Consider the following 17603-nt stretch of genomic DNA (forward strand, 5'->3'; position numbering starts at 1 on the left):
TGAGCCATGTGAGCCAGTTCATGTTTTATTATGATAAGGCAAACTCAAGGCGACCCAGAGCCACTTCACAGGCCAGAATGCATTAAGCAGAATGATGGATGGACTAGACAAGCACACAATGCCAAGAAGGAGGAAGGAGAGACAATCAGACATACATTTTCTGTAGCTAAAGAGGAATGTAGCCAACAACAGGAACTAACAAACTTAACTTTGTCACTGACTTACGACATACATTTAGTCAAAAAGCTATGATATACAGTAACTGTATAGACTCTGTGCACAATACAAACAGTGGGAACTATAAAACAACATAGTTGCCTGAGAACATTCTTCTAGCAGAGCAGCAAAAGTATAAGACCAAGTAAAATAAATGTAACAAATCTATTGTCAATAATAATTAAAAAAAAACCTCAGTTCTGGGCTCACTTACCCACTTTTTCTGGAGCTTTTGGCCCTGTCATGCCGTCCTCATGAACAGATTGAGTTTTCTCAGTTGTCCTGAAACTGCACGCAGATGTCCAAACTTTGCATGATTCTGAGCACCTTTGAGATTTCTCATCCATGCTGGCTTAAAAAAGTCATCCTTGACCTTGGAAAAAGCAGCTGACAAAACAAAATCAGCAAAAGGTCCACTTACTCACTTGTTCTGGGGAAAAAAAAATTGAAATGGAGATTTTGTAAAACTCCCATGCTTGTTCCTGGACTTCAGCGGGAACCAGTGAATGAAAACAGTGTAACATAACAGATTGAGCTGTGCCTGGAAATCAAACGTCTCTTAGCTGTGGACAGAAGTCACACTGTGACTCGGAGAGATATTTGTAAAGGCTTACCATCAATAGTAGGCACTGCCTTTATATTTAATTTGTGTGCGTGTAGCTGCCTTGTAGGGGAACAGAAATAACGACTGCTGATTCATAGGAATGAAAAAAGGGGTTTTCTGAAGATGCAATTCAGTGTTTAACTCATATTTTTATACTAACAACGGCTGTGTGTAATGTGAAAGGTGACCTCCAATGAGCATTTTAGCATTGTTTTGGTTTTTGATTACTTTATTCTTTTCATTCACATGCTCTCATCACTCTCATTTCAGAGATACTCATTTCAGGCAGATGTTTCCTTCGGGAGTTAGTTGAGACCAAAATGAAGATAAAAGGAGAGAGAATTCGTGGCATGGCCAGAACCATGATCAGTGTCGCTCAGTGCCTAAAAGTGAGTTTTATGAGGTTGTTTTACAGATTGCTGCGCTGCACCCAAGTGGCAAAAAAAAAATCAATTAATGCAGGTTTCGGGGCCCCCATAATTCATAGCTACACCCCTGTGAGCTGGACTGGATGTCAGAAACTTAATTCATCACCGAGTGTCACGTCTCCGGTGTGTTTTGCAGCTCTGAATGGCGACTGAAATCCAAATTGCGCATTTCGAAATACGACAGCCGCGGTACCGAGCATCCGCGGGAGCTCTCTGAGTCGTGATCTCCCTGCGTGAGCAACGTGTGTGTCATCTCTGACGTTACCGGCACGCCTACATCGCCCTCTGTCTTCCCTCAGTGACACAGGAGGCTCTCCGGCAGCTACACGTCGGATCCACGGGGGGAGGGAAGAGCCGGTCTGTCAGCGCCAGACGCCGCATCCGCTGCTCGTAACGCGAGTCCTCACTTGGAATGGACACCGGAGGAGAGCATTGACCATCCAGGAACCATGCCTACTGTCCTCGGTGGCAAAGGGAAACTTTCCATTGTCTGTTTTCTGCTCCGATGCGCATATTCTCAGGTGAGAGGGTGCATGGAGGATGGAGTTGACTACTTGTGAAAAGAATGAAAACTTGTGATTATGTATTTGTTTGTCCCATACGGTTCAGTTACACTAGTTTGGCTTTGTTTTGTGAGTCGTTCAGTTGGTATTCTTGCGCCATACTAGTGCATATATAAGGGAGCCATTGTGTGTGCATAAAGTAGCTTAAGGTTATTTGTAAACAATTACTCTTACATTCAACTGAATACTGAAATAAAAAACAGGTGTTGATTGCCGCAGAGTCGTCTCTTTTGTGCTATGATCTTCATAAAGACTAAAAGTCTTCAGTCTTTCTTAAAAAGCACTTAACACAGCTGGAAAGTGCCAATTACAACCAGAAAATGGGCATAGCTTCAGTAATATACCTAAAGAATGCAACAGGTGGTTTGTAGTGTAGCTGGCTTGCATGCTGCTTGTTGCAGGTGTTATGATGGGTTGTGGTTTGTTTGTCCCCGAGGGATTTCACCCATCTGGGTATTGCACCAGAGCTGTTGCCTGTGATGCTAGAGGGTATGGACGTGTGAAACACATTGCACATGATAATATTCTTACTAATGGGCCTTTAAGTGTAAACTGAGTAAGCAGGCCTGACTTTTGCCCATATACCACCACAGGGAGCTAAAATGCTGTCTGCCTGTGTTTATGTTTTCCATTTAGTGCCTACAGCCTCATAACTGCCTTGTGGTTGTCATAATCAAACAGTTTTTGCACACAGTGTTTTCTATCCGCGGGCTTGAAGTCCAGCCACTCAGACACTGACCTTAGTGAGTCATGCATGCAAGAAGAAACAGTTTCACACACTCGCTCACGCATACACGCTGCACTACACACACATTTTCTACTGTGCATACTTATGCTGCACAGATGGCACCAAAAGACAAGAGTGGTGCATAGAGAGGTGAGAGGCAAAGCACCAGAAAGCAACTCCTGAATTAATGCTCGAGCGGCACGGTCCTTGGCTTTCACGCCAGTGAAGTGAATTTGAATTGTGAGCCGAATTGTGAAAAAGAGAGGAACGTGGGGGAGGGTGAGGGAGAGAGAGACAGAGAAAGAGCGAAAACGGGGTTGCCTAACATGGATGGAAACAGAAAGTTGCTTGCAACAGTAATAGCATCCGTCTGATCATCTGCAGCTGTGATTTCTAAGATATGAGTCATCAACGTCCTCTCAACTCTCACAATTACTGTGTGCGTGCGTGAGTTTTACAGTAAAGTGCTACACTGCTGTGTGAATGTTACAGCAAAAAGGCGGGAAGCAGAGTGCAGAGGGTGAACATTTTTTTTTAGCGTGTGTATATACGTGTATCTGTCTTTGTGATGGAGACTGAAACGTGAAAGTTCAGCAAAGACATAAGTGAGTTTATGTACTGTATTTCTGAGTGTGTGTGTCTATTTTGCATATTAGACACTTTTGTTGCTGAACGTGTTGGCGCGCGTGTGTGTACTTTTTTTTAAATGAGATACACACTGTACCAACTTTGCTGTAATTTAGGTGCTAAAATATGATTTGTCCGCACAGTCAACAATTGCTTTTTACGGGTGGTTGTCTAGTTGATAAATGAGCTAATCTGTTTTTGTTTTTTCAAGTTTTTCAAAACGCCCTGTCATTAGCTGTCAGTCTTTACTTCCTGTGACTTTGTCCTCATTTAGCATCACCTCTGCACTTCTGTTTGCACAGGTAACACGAAGCCAACACCGCTGCTGTGCCAAAGATATTCTGGAGGTAACGAATCACTTAAAATTTTTTAAATAATTGACCTTAAACCTTTGCAACGATGAAATTCATTCCTCATTATATGTATCAATGTTGTGAAGTATTTGCATTTGATTATGTTGGGTTTGAGTCACTGCAGTCTTTAGATTCTGTGGGCAGATTATTGCATGTCATTGCTTAGAGGGGGAAACACCTGCACCATCTTACGATTTTCATTCTCGATTAATCTTTTGTTTGTCTCTTCAGACTAATCAATTGATTGTTTACTCTATGAAATGTCAGAAAATAGTGAAAAATTGACTGACCAACAGTTCAAAACCCAAAATACCCAATTTGAGATAAAATCTCTTATTTTATATTGGAGGCTGGGAGCAGAGAAATGATCTTGTTTGCAATGCTTTTAAACAGAGAGAAGCATCAAAACCTCACACTGGGAAAGATGGAGGTAGAGAATGTTTAGTAAAAAAATAATGAAACTATTAAATGATATGCATAATAGCAGATTCATTATTTGACTAAAATGACTAATCATTTCAGTTCTAATCTCACAGATATCGTAGTCAGTGACCTGTCTTTTTACGGCATGTTGCAGTGCAGAGGATGTCCTGTCACTGGTGTGGGACGGAGAGGTGAAGAATAGACATGCAGACCATGGGCTGGGAAAGGGTGGGAGGCAGATAGCAACACATAATGCTCCACCTGGGAGCCTTGTTGTTGTTGGAGGAGGAAAGGGGTGAGGGCTGGTGCTGTGTCCTTGGTGACTGAGGGAGGAGAGATAATGAAGTGAAAGGATGAGCAGAGAGAGGAAACACTTGCCCTCCGGGGCTTACTGTAGAGAGTGGGAAGAGAGAAGAGGAGAAGAGGAAGAGAGAAGATTTAGAGTCACCCACCGGGTTCATAAAAATGCATCCTCTCATGAATGTCATCATGCATCGAATGAATGAAATGAATGCCCTTACAGCAGACTCCCATTTGAGATCACAGGAATAGTTTGACATTTAGGAAAACACACTTATTCGCTTTCATTTAGACAAGAAGATCAATAGCATTTCTCATGTCTTTACTGGAAATGTGAAGCTACAACAAGCAGCCAGTTAGCTTAGCTTAGCAGAATGACTGGAAACAGCTAGCTGCCTCGGCACCTGGTAGCTCACTGGTTAATACATTACATCTTGTTTATTTAATTTGTACAAAAACCACCAACAGAAAAATATTGGGGGTTTCTTGTTTGGTTTTTTTAGGTGTTTCCCCCAGTTTCTAGCCTTTATGCTAAGCTAAGCTAAGGGGCAAGTGGCTGTAGCCTCATACTGAACAGACAGATATGAGATCTTCTCATTTTTAACTCCTGTTACCACACAACCTGATCACTCAGCCACCGACACACACATACACAAACCCTCAAACATCCAAGCTGATAACACATGACCTTTTCCAGTGCTTGATCACTGCTCCAGCTTCGTGTCCTTTTACACACACATACTGTACATTGCACACAGAACTTCTGTGTCTCCACATTGTGACACAGCTGAGGAACCAGATCGCGCTACAATGGTAAATGAATGGTACAAAATCAGGCCATTTTGTCAGCAACCACGCGGCCCTGTTTGTCTGACTGTGACTGGGGGCAATCTAATGAGCAGAGATAATAATCAGAGCCAGCAACGGTGGTGTGATGTAGATGCAGAGCTCTCACTATGAGGCTGGTTTCCTCTCGAGTGCCGTGCACAGAGAACAAAGAAAAAATGGGGTACATTTTCTTGATAGTCCAGGTATATAATCATGTGTAATCATCACAGACTCATCCAGCTTCCCCCAGGGTGCTCAGTGAGATGTGCCTGTGAACATATGCACAGACAGACACAAACACCGTCACCCAGCTGTGAGCCTTCATCACATGTACTTAAAATAATTAAGTCTGGGAAATTCGTAATGTTTCATTTATCATGTTTTATTCAATACACTCCTCTTTATCCTCTTTTTTTAAGATTTTTATGTCAAGATTTATTCTACCAAAGCACATGGTAACAGACCATCATACTGACTGGGAGATGGTGGACATGATTTTTGGCAAATACCTGTAATCCTACCTAGGAATAATAAGGATTTGGTAAAGGATGGGGTGTGCAGAACAGAGAGTTAGACCATTACCATAAAAATGTATTATGCTGTTTAGGCGTTCTGATGTGCGTGTGTAAACTCGGCTGCAATTAAGTTCACCCGCTTCAACTGCGTTCAAGAGCTGAATATGTTTATTTTGCTATGTATACAGCTAACAATAATAATCATATTAAATAAACATAGTGATTATTTTGTCAATGATTCCCTTATTTTTAGTCTGTACAGTGTCAAAAATAATCACCAACATTCACACAAGTTACCTAAGAAGTAGTGACTTAACATTGCTTATTTTACCTAAATGTATTCAGTTAACAGTAATAAGAAATTGAGAAAAGCAAGAAAATCTTCACATTCAAGAGGAAGCAGCCAGCAAATGTTTGGTGTTTTTTCTTTTATAAATAAGTAAAATGATCGGTTACCAGAATTGCACTGATTTAAATTTCTGTTACATCTTTAGTCGAATAATAATTTCACCATTTTCAGTGGCCTGAACTATATTAGTCCCTATACATTTCCCCGTAGAACTGCTTTTTGGCTCTGATAACAGCAGACATAGGTCACAGCAGTGCCTCAAGATAGAGCCTGTAGACTGAAAGCTGACTGCGTAGATATGGTATCAGAGTTTCCTGCAGCTGCCCAGGGTTGATGGGTGGATGCTTCTTTTAGTTCCTTCCTTCCCAGTTCTTCCCCAAAATGTTAAACCAATTCAGTTCTACAAATTTCCACCTTAACTGTACATTCTTCAGCTGGCTAGATTTGTACCGTATGATTTTAACTGTTGCACTGGGGAACGATGTTTCCTTGTTGCGGCCCGAGCCACCTGACGTCTTTCATGTTCATCTCCCCAGGGCCGCCTTACAGGCAACAAATGTTTTGATGAGGTGTCTTATGTTCTAGTTCACTGATTACACACATTTGAGATTGGCACCATTGAAAATATCAACAGCTTTAAAGTTTAATGACACTCAGATCTATCCTCCTGAAATGGAAAATCACGCATTGCACAGAGTGATCACAGCCACATGAAATTTCAATTTCCAAAGAGCTGTGAAACATAAAAAGATCAAATAGAACACAAAATATAGAGGATACTTGAAATGGCTGGAAAAGGATACAGCTAGTGATCAATCAAACCAAAATGATTGCACAGAAATCTTGACACAACTGCAAAGTACACACTCAGAATCCAAGCATGTACTGTAAATCACATCTCTCAACCTGCATTTTTTTTTATTTCCACCCAGTCACACTCCCCCTGCTGGGGAGGAACTGTGCTGATAACAAGAGTCAGCTGTCAAATGAGGCTCTCTGCACTGTATGTGTGTAAACTGGAGAGATAAATTACTGCTAAATCAAAGAGAAATAAGGAAAGTTTTGATGACAGATTTAGGATGCCTGGAGTTTCTGTATGTGAAGATCATCACTCACAGTGACATCTCACAATTCACCTTTGACCCCCGACCCCCTTCTCTCCCCACTGCTGTTACACAGGACATGACTCAGTCCTGGCCGTCCCAGCAGGCCTTAGGGGGTGACCAGGCCCAACGAATCCTCTACAGCCCCAAGGTATGTGAGTGTGTTTGTTGTCTGTCTCTCATAATTGAAGAGGAACTTGAAGGAACTCACACATCAAAGTCTGTTTGCAGGTCTTGGGGAGTACGACTGCACATGTATAAAACATAGAGTTTTATAAAACCTTTTGTGGCTCCAGAGGGAGGAGTGTGAAGTCTTTGCCTCAAGTGATGTCAGTTGAGTCAGTACTGTTCGGAGCTGTGAGTGTGAAAATGCTCAGTCCTCATTACTTGCAATGAGCATGGCACACCTGAATCTCCAACCAAACTGTCAACAGTTGAGTTGCATTGTGGGCAATGTAGGCCCTGGGTTTTGAGGACGAAGACAAAGGCGTGGAATGAGAAGGACGATGTCTCTGATTCTGCTGCATTGATTTTCTCTGACCATTGTGTGTCTGACAATGTTAAACTGTGGTTGTGCAGTGCTTTTAACTGTGTTAGGAAAGATTTTTATGCACAATTCACACACATTTTTTGTTTTCTCTCTGTCCTAAGGATGCAAAACAACTAACTACACAACAGAGGCAAAGTGAGTCTTCACTGATGGCATATCTGTAACGTGCAATATTTACAACTGGTTCTCTATTGAATGTTTAATGTATGATTTATTTTATATGTTTTCTCTCTCTGTCAGGTCGGGGGGATGTTCAGCTGCGAATGACCCGTCACCCTCATGTGGCACCTCACAAATCGTAAGTGGGGCATGAGGAAACATGATCCACCAAAGGTCACCAAACCTGAACTGCAACTATGCAAAGCACACAGATGATAAAATACATCACACACGCACACCAACGTGTTCTTCTCTGTAACGTTTATCAAATGAATTCATGAACATCGTCATCTGAGCAGCCACAAACACATTAATGACAAAGAGAGCGAGGGGAGGTAGATGTATAGGGGTCACTCAGCTAATGGTGTGAGTGTTTCAGGCTATGCAACACAAGTCAGGTCAAAGGTCAGTCAAGAGTCTTGGAAGCTGTCAGTGGAGACCGATGTGCTTCTGTTTGTTAACTCTATACATCCTCCTTTTAATGTGAAACACATGTTCAGTAGTGTAAGCCAAAGGCATGTTTCACATTATCACACAGCCTTTGTTATGTAATACAGCAGTTTACTGAGATTCAACAGTTCCAAAATATTTGGGAAAAGTCTTATTTTCCCCACAATTTTCAGAAGCTTACTGTATTAGCAGCTGGTCAAATTTTAAAAATATACTGTTATTTATTTGTTATTTGAATGTATTTGATTTTAATGGAAAGTGTTGAAAACTAGGAATGCATAGATCCAATACACTGGATAGGTATCAGCACTTGTGCTTTGCCTATGAAATGGACCAGGTATCAAGCATGATGTGACCAATCCACATTAATACAGTTTCATCATCAGTATAATTAAAAGATTACATGTTTCTGGTATCAGTTACAATCATTCAGTCATACCATTCATTCCCTGGCATCTTGTTCCATCCATCCATTTTCTATACCGCTTAATCCGTCAGGGTCGCGGGGAGCTGGAGCCTATCCCAGCTGACTATGGGCGAGAGGCAGGGTACACCCTGGACTGGTCGCCAGACAAGACAGACAATCACACACGCACACACTCACACCTATGGGCAATTTAGAGTAGCCAGTTACCCTAACCCACGCATGTTTTTGGGATTGTAGGAGGATGCCAGAGTACCCGGAGAGAACCCACGCAGGCATAGGGAGAACATGCAAACTCAACACAGAAGAGCCCAGATGAACCTATAACCCTCTTGCTTTAATTAGTTAATTAGTAATTAGTTCTACACAGTGATGTATACAGATGTTACATTTGGGGCAGAGAGAGAACTGGTATCTGGATCATGAACATCTCTGTTGAAAACCCTAATGATTAAGTGTACAACACTGTGCCCTTTCTCTGACTGTATGTTTGTTTACAGCATGCTTGCTGATGACCTGAAGCTGAGCAGCGATGATGATGATGACGACACTCAAAGGGTAAGTAACACACTGCGTCTTTCTCCCAAAACCAAGGAAACAAATCGCTGTGTTTCAAAGTGCTTTCAAAATAATAGTCCTCTTTTAGTGGTTTTGACCTAGGCTGATCTTCATGCTATTACGCATAGTTGAAGAGGCAGACAAAGATTATGATGACGAGTGTTTGGCAGCTCTTGCTGAAGGATGCCCTTTTTTCTGATAGTTTTTAATTGTGTGCTCACACACCCATATGCAGCACAAGTGGCACTCAGAATTCCTTTTTTTGCTGCTAATTGTATAAAGACATCAAGCAGCAGAGGTAATATGTCGAGTGCAGGAAGTTGTTCACTGTGTTACTGCTGTGGATGATTAGTTTCTGTTTTTTTGTTTTGTGTCCCTGAAGGGCATTCATGAGTCAGCTTCCTGGGACAGACACAGGTACTCAATTACAAAATATCATGTGCATATTTGTTTTTGATTTGTTTTTTGAGTCTGTAAACATAACACGAACCGTGTGTGCCATGAATAACAACCGTATCTATCTGGCCATGGTGCGTGCTCTTCGCAGCTGTGGACCTATGCTGACCCCTCTCTGATGTTTGTGTGTGTGTGTTGACTGACAGGCTGTCAGCACAGCGAGCGCACACACATGGCAGACGGGTGAGACATTCCAGCTCAGACTCTTCAGGCTCAGACTCCAGCGCTGAGTCGGGCAGCAGTAGCCTTCATTCCCGGAGCTCGAGCCCAGGAGTTCACCCGGATCCACCTTCGCCCGCCAACACGCAGCCACCGTGCAACAACAAGGAGGTACCAGTGCTGAACCACACAGACTCCTCGTCTGCTCTCTATCTTCTCTGTCCGTTTATTTTTGTGCCTTAGGGTGAATTCTCTACAGGGAGTGGTGGCCACGAGGCAGTTGACAGCAGGTGTGGGGAGGGAGAGAGGAATGAGGAATGCATGTGAGTTCTAGAACAGGAGGAGGATGGGGGGTCGAAGAGCAGGGGTAGCTTTGGGAATTAGTGCCTGGGTGTCATGTCAACAGGCTGAGTCTTAAAGAGGAAAGCCCTCAGGAGGTGGAAGTCATCAAGCCTCAGGTTCATGTTGACATAGAACAACAACTAGAGTTTTCCTGTTTTTCAAAACAACATCTCACAGGAGAATGTGGCTGGCTTGAATGTCATTATCGCAGATAAATATTGAATGGGTGATTCAATGTGAAAGTGTAGAGCATGGTAGGTATGATGGGCTTTCGGAGGTAAAGGGCATTGTGGGGGTTGGTTTTAAAAATGTGCTATGTGGGGAATGAAGGGGAAACCTACTCCTCTTTTATGAATGGAGGGCCCTGTATGACATAGTGGACTGTATTACTAAACATCCACTGCATTGGGCCCCTATAGAAACGGAGGCAATGGAGTGTGTGTTTTCGGGGGGTGGGTGTACACCATGTGTTTTTCATTTACATGGAGTGTTTGAGTGTCTCCCAGGGAAGAGATGGGGGTTGGAGTTCTGGAAGCAGCAAATCCAGAGTTCCAGGTAGTGAGAGAAAGAGGGAGGGTCAGAAAAAAAAAAAGGAGGGAGGGCACCCGAGACGGTACAAGAGATGCAGTGTCTTCTCTGGAAAGAGGGCGAGGGATGTGGGGAAGCGGGGGGGGCTCACTGTTTGACTTGAGGAGTAGAGGTTTAATTTAGCTCCTAGTCAGCTAAGGGAGAAAAAGAGAACGCGAGACAGAGAAAGAAGTTTGCTCTCCAGCCGTAAGTATCCTCTGTTTCTTTTTTTTTGGGAGTAAAAACTCCTGCTTCCTCCTATGCTCTTCTCTTATGGTGACCAAGCCAGTTGTTAAGCAAACATTAAGTGAGTCATTTGACATAATTGGATGGGGGGTTGAACTACTGTAAGCATAGATGTGAACTGTGAGACTATGTAGCAGGTAAGCTGTTTAAAGGAGGTCATGATACCAGTGGAAGTTTTCACTGAGCTAAATTTTTAAACATGAGTCATAATCCAGATTTGTCATTTGGAGATTTGTGTCAGCTGAGTCAGTGAGGTGCAAGAAATGTGGTGCATTTTAGATGGCTCTGTTGGAATGTGTAGATGCTGTAGTATGTGCACACTTGTTTGAGATATGTGTCATTTCTCACGTGGTTAAATGTAGCGTTAAGTGATCCCTCACTCTCACTGCTCGCACCTTATCTCTTAATCAGTGCATGAAAAGATGTGCAACGAGCATTTATCCATGAGTCACTGGTTACTTTACTGAGCAAGGTTTTTCAACTTTCAAATGATCACCTTTCAAAATCGGATGCATATATTCCCTGCAAAAATATCCTTCTTGTTGAGTCCTAACCCCATATTTTCTTAAAACATGAAAAAAAATCTACCACTTAAAGTAGGAGGAATAATTTTATTTTTTATTTATTTTTTCCATGCAGATTTCCTGAAATCAAGACACAGCTTATACTTTCTTGTTTTTAAGATGCAGTCAGATCTTTAGACAGGTTCATTTGAATTAAAAAGAGGTTGACATGCTCAAACAACTCATGTGACATACAACACTAAGATTTTCTCAGGAACTCATGTGTCTAGTTTATAATTAATATTTGTGTTCCTCTCTTTTTCTCTGCTTTCTCAAGGCTGATCCCCCCTATGCTGCCCAGTGGCAGTTGGATAAATGGCTGAAGAAGTCCAGGAAAAAATCTGCCAGCAGTGAACAGGATCCTTCTCAGAGCACTACAGGACGCCTGCCCTCTCCCCCCATCCAGCGAACCCCATCTCCAGCCAGGTCTTGGGACAGCAACCAGGAATACAGCCCTAGTCAAAGCCCAATTCCCAGCCCACAGTTCAATTACAGCCCTAACAATAGCCCCCTACCTAGCCCTGGTTACAGCTACTGCCCTAGCCCCAGCCCATTCCCCAGCACCTGCCCAAGTCCCAGCCCTAGCCCGAAGCATAGCCTGATCCTCAGTCCAGTTCCAAGTGTTTGTCTCAGTCCATCTGGGAGCCCAAGAGGCAGCCGAAGCCCTAGCCCTATACCTAGAGACCCTCCAAGAAGCCCAAGCCCCAGCTTACCTCCTCCTTCAAGGGTTCATCACTACCCTGAGGTTCAGAGTCAGAACCAAACACAACCTAGCCTAACAACCAATCCCCACAAGACTAAAATTAGGTCATGGATTGCCCCCGACACCAAAAACAAGCCCACAAATAGTAGTCATCCTCAGCCAACGCATCAGCACAGGCCCAAGACTCGACTCACACAGGACCAAGACCAAAGCCAAAGCAAGCCCAAGGCCTCTGCTGTTTTAAATTCTAATGAAAGTCTCAGCCACAAATCTAAACTCAAGTCTAACTTTCAGCAAAATTCTAAACAGCTCTCTGAGGCTCCCAAAGCCAAACATACCTTACATTTTGAGCAAATCCAGGGTAGCAAATCCAACCACAGCTCCAGCCACAAGCAAAGGCCTCCGGTTCAACCCAGCTCACAACATAGCCCCACAAGAGCAAAGCACCTAGTTCCTGCTAGTCGTGAAACCAACACTGGTCAGAGTACTCATTCCCAATCTACCTCTAAAGCTGCTAGTAGTTCTGGTAGTAGGTCAAACTCCAGGGCTAGTCCTAGCCTAAAACCTAAGGCCAAGTCGTGGGAGGCTGCAGTGTCAACTCCTGTGCATGTTCATAACACAAAAGTATCCCAGAAAAAAACCCAATCTAAAGAACAGGAGGTACACCACAGAGGAGATCGTCTGACCCCAGGAGAGGGGAGAAAACACGAGAGAAAAGAGGACAGACATAAGGAAAAACAGCAGGGAAAACAGGAGAGAAAGGAAGACAGGAGGCTGGCGGAGGAGCAGCTACTGAGACGTCCCTGGATCCAGAGTTCAGCGGAAGAAGAGGAGGACGACGAGGAAGAGGAGGAGGAGGGAGCGATAGAAAGGCAGAGGAGGAGAGAGGAGACAGCAAGAGGGGAAAACAGGAGGAGGAGGGAGCAGCAACGTAGACACGAATGGCAAACAGTCCAGGCCAAACAGAGACCGCCTACCAACGCCAAGCGACACCGCCTTCAAGACGACTCACACCACCAGGGGAGGACAAAAAAGGAAGGGAGAGGTGTGGAGAGAGAGATACAGCCAGACCCTTCACCTCCTACGTCACGTTCCCCAACTCCTCATAGATCATCCTCCTCATCGTCTTCTTCCTCCTCAAATTCAGATTCAGAATCTGAACATCAGGCTCCGATCACCAAAGTTCCAGCAGATTCTACCTCCCACAAGAGACTCACCAGGAGGGGGCAGCAAGGCCCAGACAGACCTGACACCAGCAGGCCGAAGGTGGTGCACTCCAGAGGTCCACCCACCTCAGCTAATCCAAGTGAGGGGCAGCAGAGTGAGGCGAAGCAAAAACTCTACACCTTAGTACCTTTTGGGCGAAGTGATAAGACTACAGTGCATTCCCATCGAGGGCTTAGAAATCTGGTTGTGCACATAGATCTCTGTCTTCTCAAAAGGGTCCCGGACAGCACTACTAATCCTACTGTTAAAAAACTTTCCTCCTCTCCCCCCTCCTCTTCATCAGCCAAGGACAAACAAAGAGAGGCTATGAAACACCTATATACACCTGAGACCACAACAAAAGACATCAAAAGGAAACGCAAGGTAGATGACATGTACTGTACATGTGCTTTTTTTCCTCTCTGTTGAATGTGCTGTGTGTCTTTACACATTTTCATGCATGAAAATGAGGCATAAAACATTGATATATAGGCACGTTCTTCAAAGCATGCGTATGTGTGTTTGTGTGTGACCAGTTGGAGAATGGTGTGTCACACAGAGAAAGCAAGAGGAGTCTTCCTCATGCAAGTGAACTCTCAGGTTGCACAGAGTCGTCAGCTCACACAGCAGAGCTCAACTTTGTGACTGAGACCACACACAATGGGTAAGAAAACACCACACACACCATTTTGTCTCATATCTGTATGGGTAATCACACTGGGTGAAGTATATATATATATTTCAGACCCATATCGTGTTTTTGTGTCAATGTACATGTGTGGGTGTGTGTACTTACAGGTACTTGGAGGAGTACTTAGACAGCAAAAGGCCCCTGTCTCCCCTGTCTCCACTGGCCATCAGCCCAGAGTCCACTAAGCCTCCCTCCAAAACCAAATCTTCAGAGCAGCATCATGTCCACTCCCAGAAGAAAGACAAGAATAGAGATTCTGCTGTAAAGGTAATAAAAAAACAACTTCTTACTGAGATCATCACAACTCCACTGCTTGCAACATTTTGGTATAATGCATCTCTTTTTAACCTGTACACTCAGCCCAAGTTGGAGGTGGAATGTGTAAAAGTGTCAAGACAAATCCAGCCCCCGTCCGAGTCCTGGGGCACTACAGGACACAGGGGGACCTTGCCAAACCATGAAACGTGAGCAATCATACATGGTCCACGCACTGCATCACTGCACAGCTCTCACTGTTTGTTGTTTGTCAGATAAAGACTCAGGAAAGGCTGGTGATTGTGACTTATTGATAAAATAAAAAACTCTGACTCCACTTTCTTTATTTTTCTGCATTTTTGTTCATCTTCCTAGTCCACACCATGCTGAGTACTACTTACATGAAGCTAAAAGGATGAAGCACCGTGCCGACGCAATGGTGAGTCCTTGAATATAAATTGTCGACAGTGAAGCAAAACGTTGCACAGTTAGTGAAGAAACACAATTTTGGGGGGAATCCAGCCATTTGCATTCTTACCTGGAGTAAGATGAGAAGTTTAGCAACATTTTAATTTCCTTAATTTAATTTCCCTGTTCAGGAATTAAGAAAGTAAAACTGTATTTACATAGCACCTTAGCACAGCTCCAGGGATGATACAAAGACAGAAACATGCAATATCCCAGATATACTAAATACAGTACATCTATACTTCTGGCTATGGGTCTGGCTATGGGTTGGGCCACAGGAACATATTAAATGAAGAAGAAAAGAGTGGAGCCACACAGTTGATAGAAAGTACTTTTGATGGAACTATATCAGCCATTTCCCCCCCATCCAGTTTTTGTTCTAGGCTAAACACATCCTGCTGAAGACCTATTTCCTGTTTGTTTTACACACCTAAAACTAAAATATTAATCTACTCCTTTAATATTTACTCTCATCTTTGCCATTTTTTTTCAGGTGGACAAGCTGGGGAAAGCTGTGAACTACGTTGACGCTGCTCTCTCCTTCATGGAATGTGGGAAAGCGATGGAGGAAGGGCCACTTGAGGCAAAATCTCCATATACCATGTACTCGGAGACAGTGGAGCTAATTAGGTGAATTAGACATTAATATAAAAAGAGATACTCGTTATTTGAATTTGGACATAAAGAACAGACTCATACATATTACATGAACCACAGCTCCATTGTTAACAGTCCTGTGTTTTAAGGTACGCAATGAGGCTGAAGAGCCACTCTGGCCCTGGGGCAAGACAGGAAGACAAACAGCTGGCGGTTCTGTGGTGCGTATGTCATCTCCTCTGTTTATGTCACATCTATCATCACGCTGAAGGACCTGCATTCTGAGTATGATTTGTGGTCCGTCTGAGTCCCTTTGACTTGTGCTTGTGTGTTCACAGTTTCCGATGCCTTGCCCTACTTTACTGGCAGATGTTTCGTTTAAAGAAGGACCATGCACTGAAATACTCCAAAGTGCTGCTGGACTATTTTAAGGTAAATCTAAAAAAAAACAAAAAAAAAACATGTTTGATTTGCTATTTACACAGATTTCTGGACAGTGTTTGGTAGGAGAAAAACATCATGATAAGTTTTTGTCTTATTTATGGTGTCATTACAGAGTTCTTCCAAAGTGCCTACTACACCACCCGGTTGGAATGACTCTGGGAAGTAGGTGGATAATAACTTTGTATAATAGCCTGTCTGTTTAAACCAAATGCTTCCATTTCAGCCCCTGAAACTTCACTGATCACCATCACTCTGTTGTACATGTGTTTTGACTCTCAGGGGCGCAGGAGGACCCCCTTCTTCACTCTCACCCAATGCCAAACACCATGGACGGGGTTCACATGGGGGCAACGCCTCCCCCTCTGTCATAAGCATTCCCCAGCGCATCCACCAGATGGCAGCAAATCACCTGAACATTACTAACAGTGTCCTGTACAGCTATGAGTACTGGGAGGTGGCTGACAACCTTGCAAAGGAGAACAAAGGTATGTGTGCAGAAAACCATTGTTAACATTGGCTAATAAGCCACAGATATCAGATGTTTCTGTTTGACCACCCATGACAGCAGAGTTTATAAGAGCATTTTTTTCCTTTCTCATCACAGAGTTCTTCAATTACTTGAACACTTTGTCTGGACCATTGACTCTTCACAGTAGTGTTGCTCACACAGTCCAATACACCAGACAAGCTCTTCAGTGGATACGCATTAGTGCCAAACTTAACTAAGAAGGAGGGATTTACCGTAACCTGCTCACTGAATCTCCAGGTCTTATTTACTGTAGAAGAGACAAATCTCTGGATCTCTATGCAGCAAACAGGACAACACTGATGCCTACTGTGCCGAGTGGAATGGAGTTGGATAAAATCCTATGGAGCATGACATTTGTCCTCCTCATAGGACGTTGAAGTGCTCACCCTCTGGGCCTTACTGTGTGCAAAGCCTTCTGAAGGTGCAAACCTTGAACATCTCACAGGTTTACTACATGCTCCTTCTTCCTCATCATTGGATTAATCTGAAGAGTTTTTTGCACTGTGGATTTGAGGTCTCTACTCATTTGCCAAATGTCCCTTGGATCTCAAAGAACTCGTATACAAAGCCTTTTTCATACTTTGGAATTAATCGATATCCAGCGGACTGTTTCTCGGGGGCCAAAAAAGGAGAAGATGCTTTAAAAAAAAAGACAATTCAGTCATATACCACTTTCTCCAAAGTAGAACACTTGTCAGCATCTTTTGCTAATGAAGGTTTAAATGACTCTTACTTTTAAAATCTCTAATATTTTAACTTGTATGTGTTTTTACTGTGCAATATTTGATGGATTATTGATTTTTAGAAAAAAAAAGAAAAAAATCCAAGGGAATAAAATGTTGGTGAGTCTAGTTACCAACATTAAAGGTTGCAAAATGTCTGTTTGTCCCTTTTTTGAATGTGTGGTGGTGTAACTGAATGAAAAATGAAGTTAAAGAGGCCACCCAGACTTCCTCTTGGTAAGTTTACTTTTTTGGGTAGAGTTGAGTTTTCATCACTATCAAGGTGAGGATTACAGGGCCAAGTGTGGGTTAAAACATTCTTCAAATCATCAGCCTATGACATCCTTTAAAAACTGGCTAGGCTACTGTTAACTAAAGGGTTAGTTAATTAATTTCATTCATTCATTCTTTAAAAATTGTATATTTGTGCTCACACTGGACAAATAAAGGAAAAGCGTTGGGCTTTTAGTTAGGTGTA

The 17603-nt window shown here is 43.1% G+C and overlaps 1 protein-coding gene across 4 annotated transcripts; it reads left to right on the top strand.

Moving 5' to 3' along the window:
• Positions 1 to 1611: 1611 nt before the first annotated feature.
• Positions 1612 to 17298, top strand: aff3 (AF4/FMR2 family, member 3). 4 transcript variants are annotated; one of them, XM_041057850.1, is made up of 19 exons: positions 1612 to 1769; positions 3468 to 3512; positions 7113 to 7187; positions 7688 to 7721; positions 7827 to 7884; positions 9120 to 9177; positions 9560 to 9594; positions 9780 to 9963; positions 11788 to 13803; positions 13956 to 14083; positions 14218 to 14377; positions 14471 to 14574; positions 14741 to 14804; positions 15327 to 15463; positions 15580 to 15651; positions 15769 to 15862; positions 15987 to 16036; positions 16154 to 16359; positions 16479 to 17298. In XM_041057850.1, exons 1-19 carry the CDS (start codon positions 1698 to 1700, stop codon positions 16598 to 16600), a joined length of 3714 nt encoding a protein of 1237 aa, XP_040913784.1. In that variant the 5' UTR covers positions 1612 to 1697; the 3' UTR covers positions 16601 to 17298. The 4 variants fall into 4 exon arrangements, with proteins under 4 accessions (XP_040913784.1, XP_040913785.1, XP_040913786.1 ...); XM_041057851.1 differs by lacking the exon at positions 1612 to 1769 and adding an exon at positions 3052 to 3143 and having other exon boundaries at positions 16479 to 17297; XM_041057852.1 differs by lacking the exons at positions 1612 to 1769; positions 3468 to 3512 and having other exon boundaries at positions 5511 to 7187; positions 11788 to 13519; positions 13724 to 13803.
• Positions 17299 to 17603: the final 305 nt, after the last annotated feature.

Source organism: Toxotes jaculatrix, chromosome 15 (assembly GCF_017976425.1).
Source record: "Toxotes jaculatrix isolate fToxJac2 chromosome 15, fToxJac2.pri, whole genome shotgun sequence".
Lineage (NCBI taxonomy): Eukaryota > Metazoa > Chordata > Actinopteri > Toxotidae > Toxotes > Toxotes jaculatrix.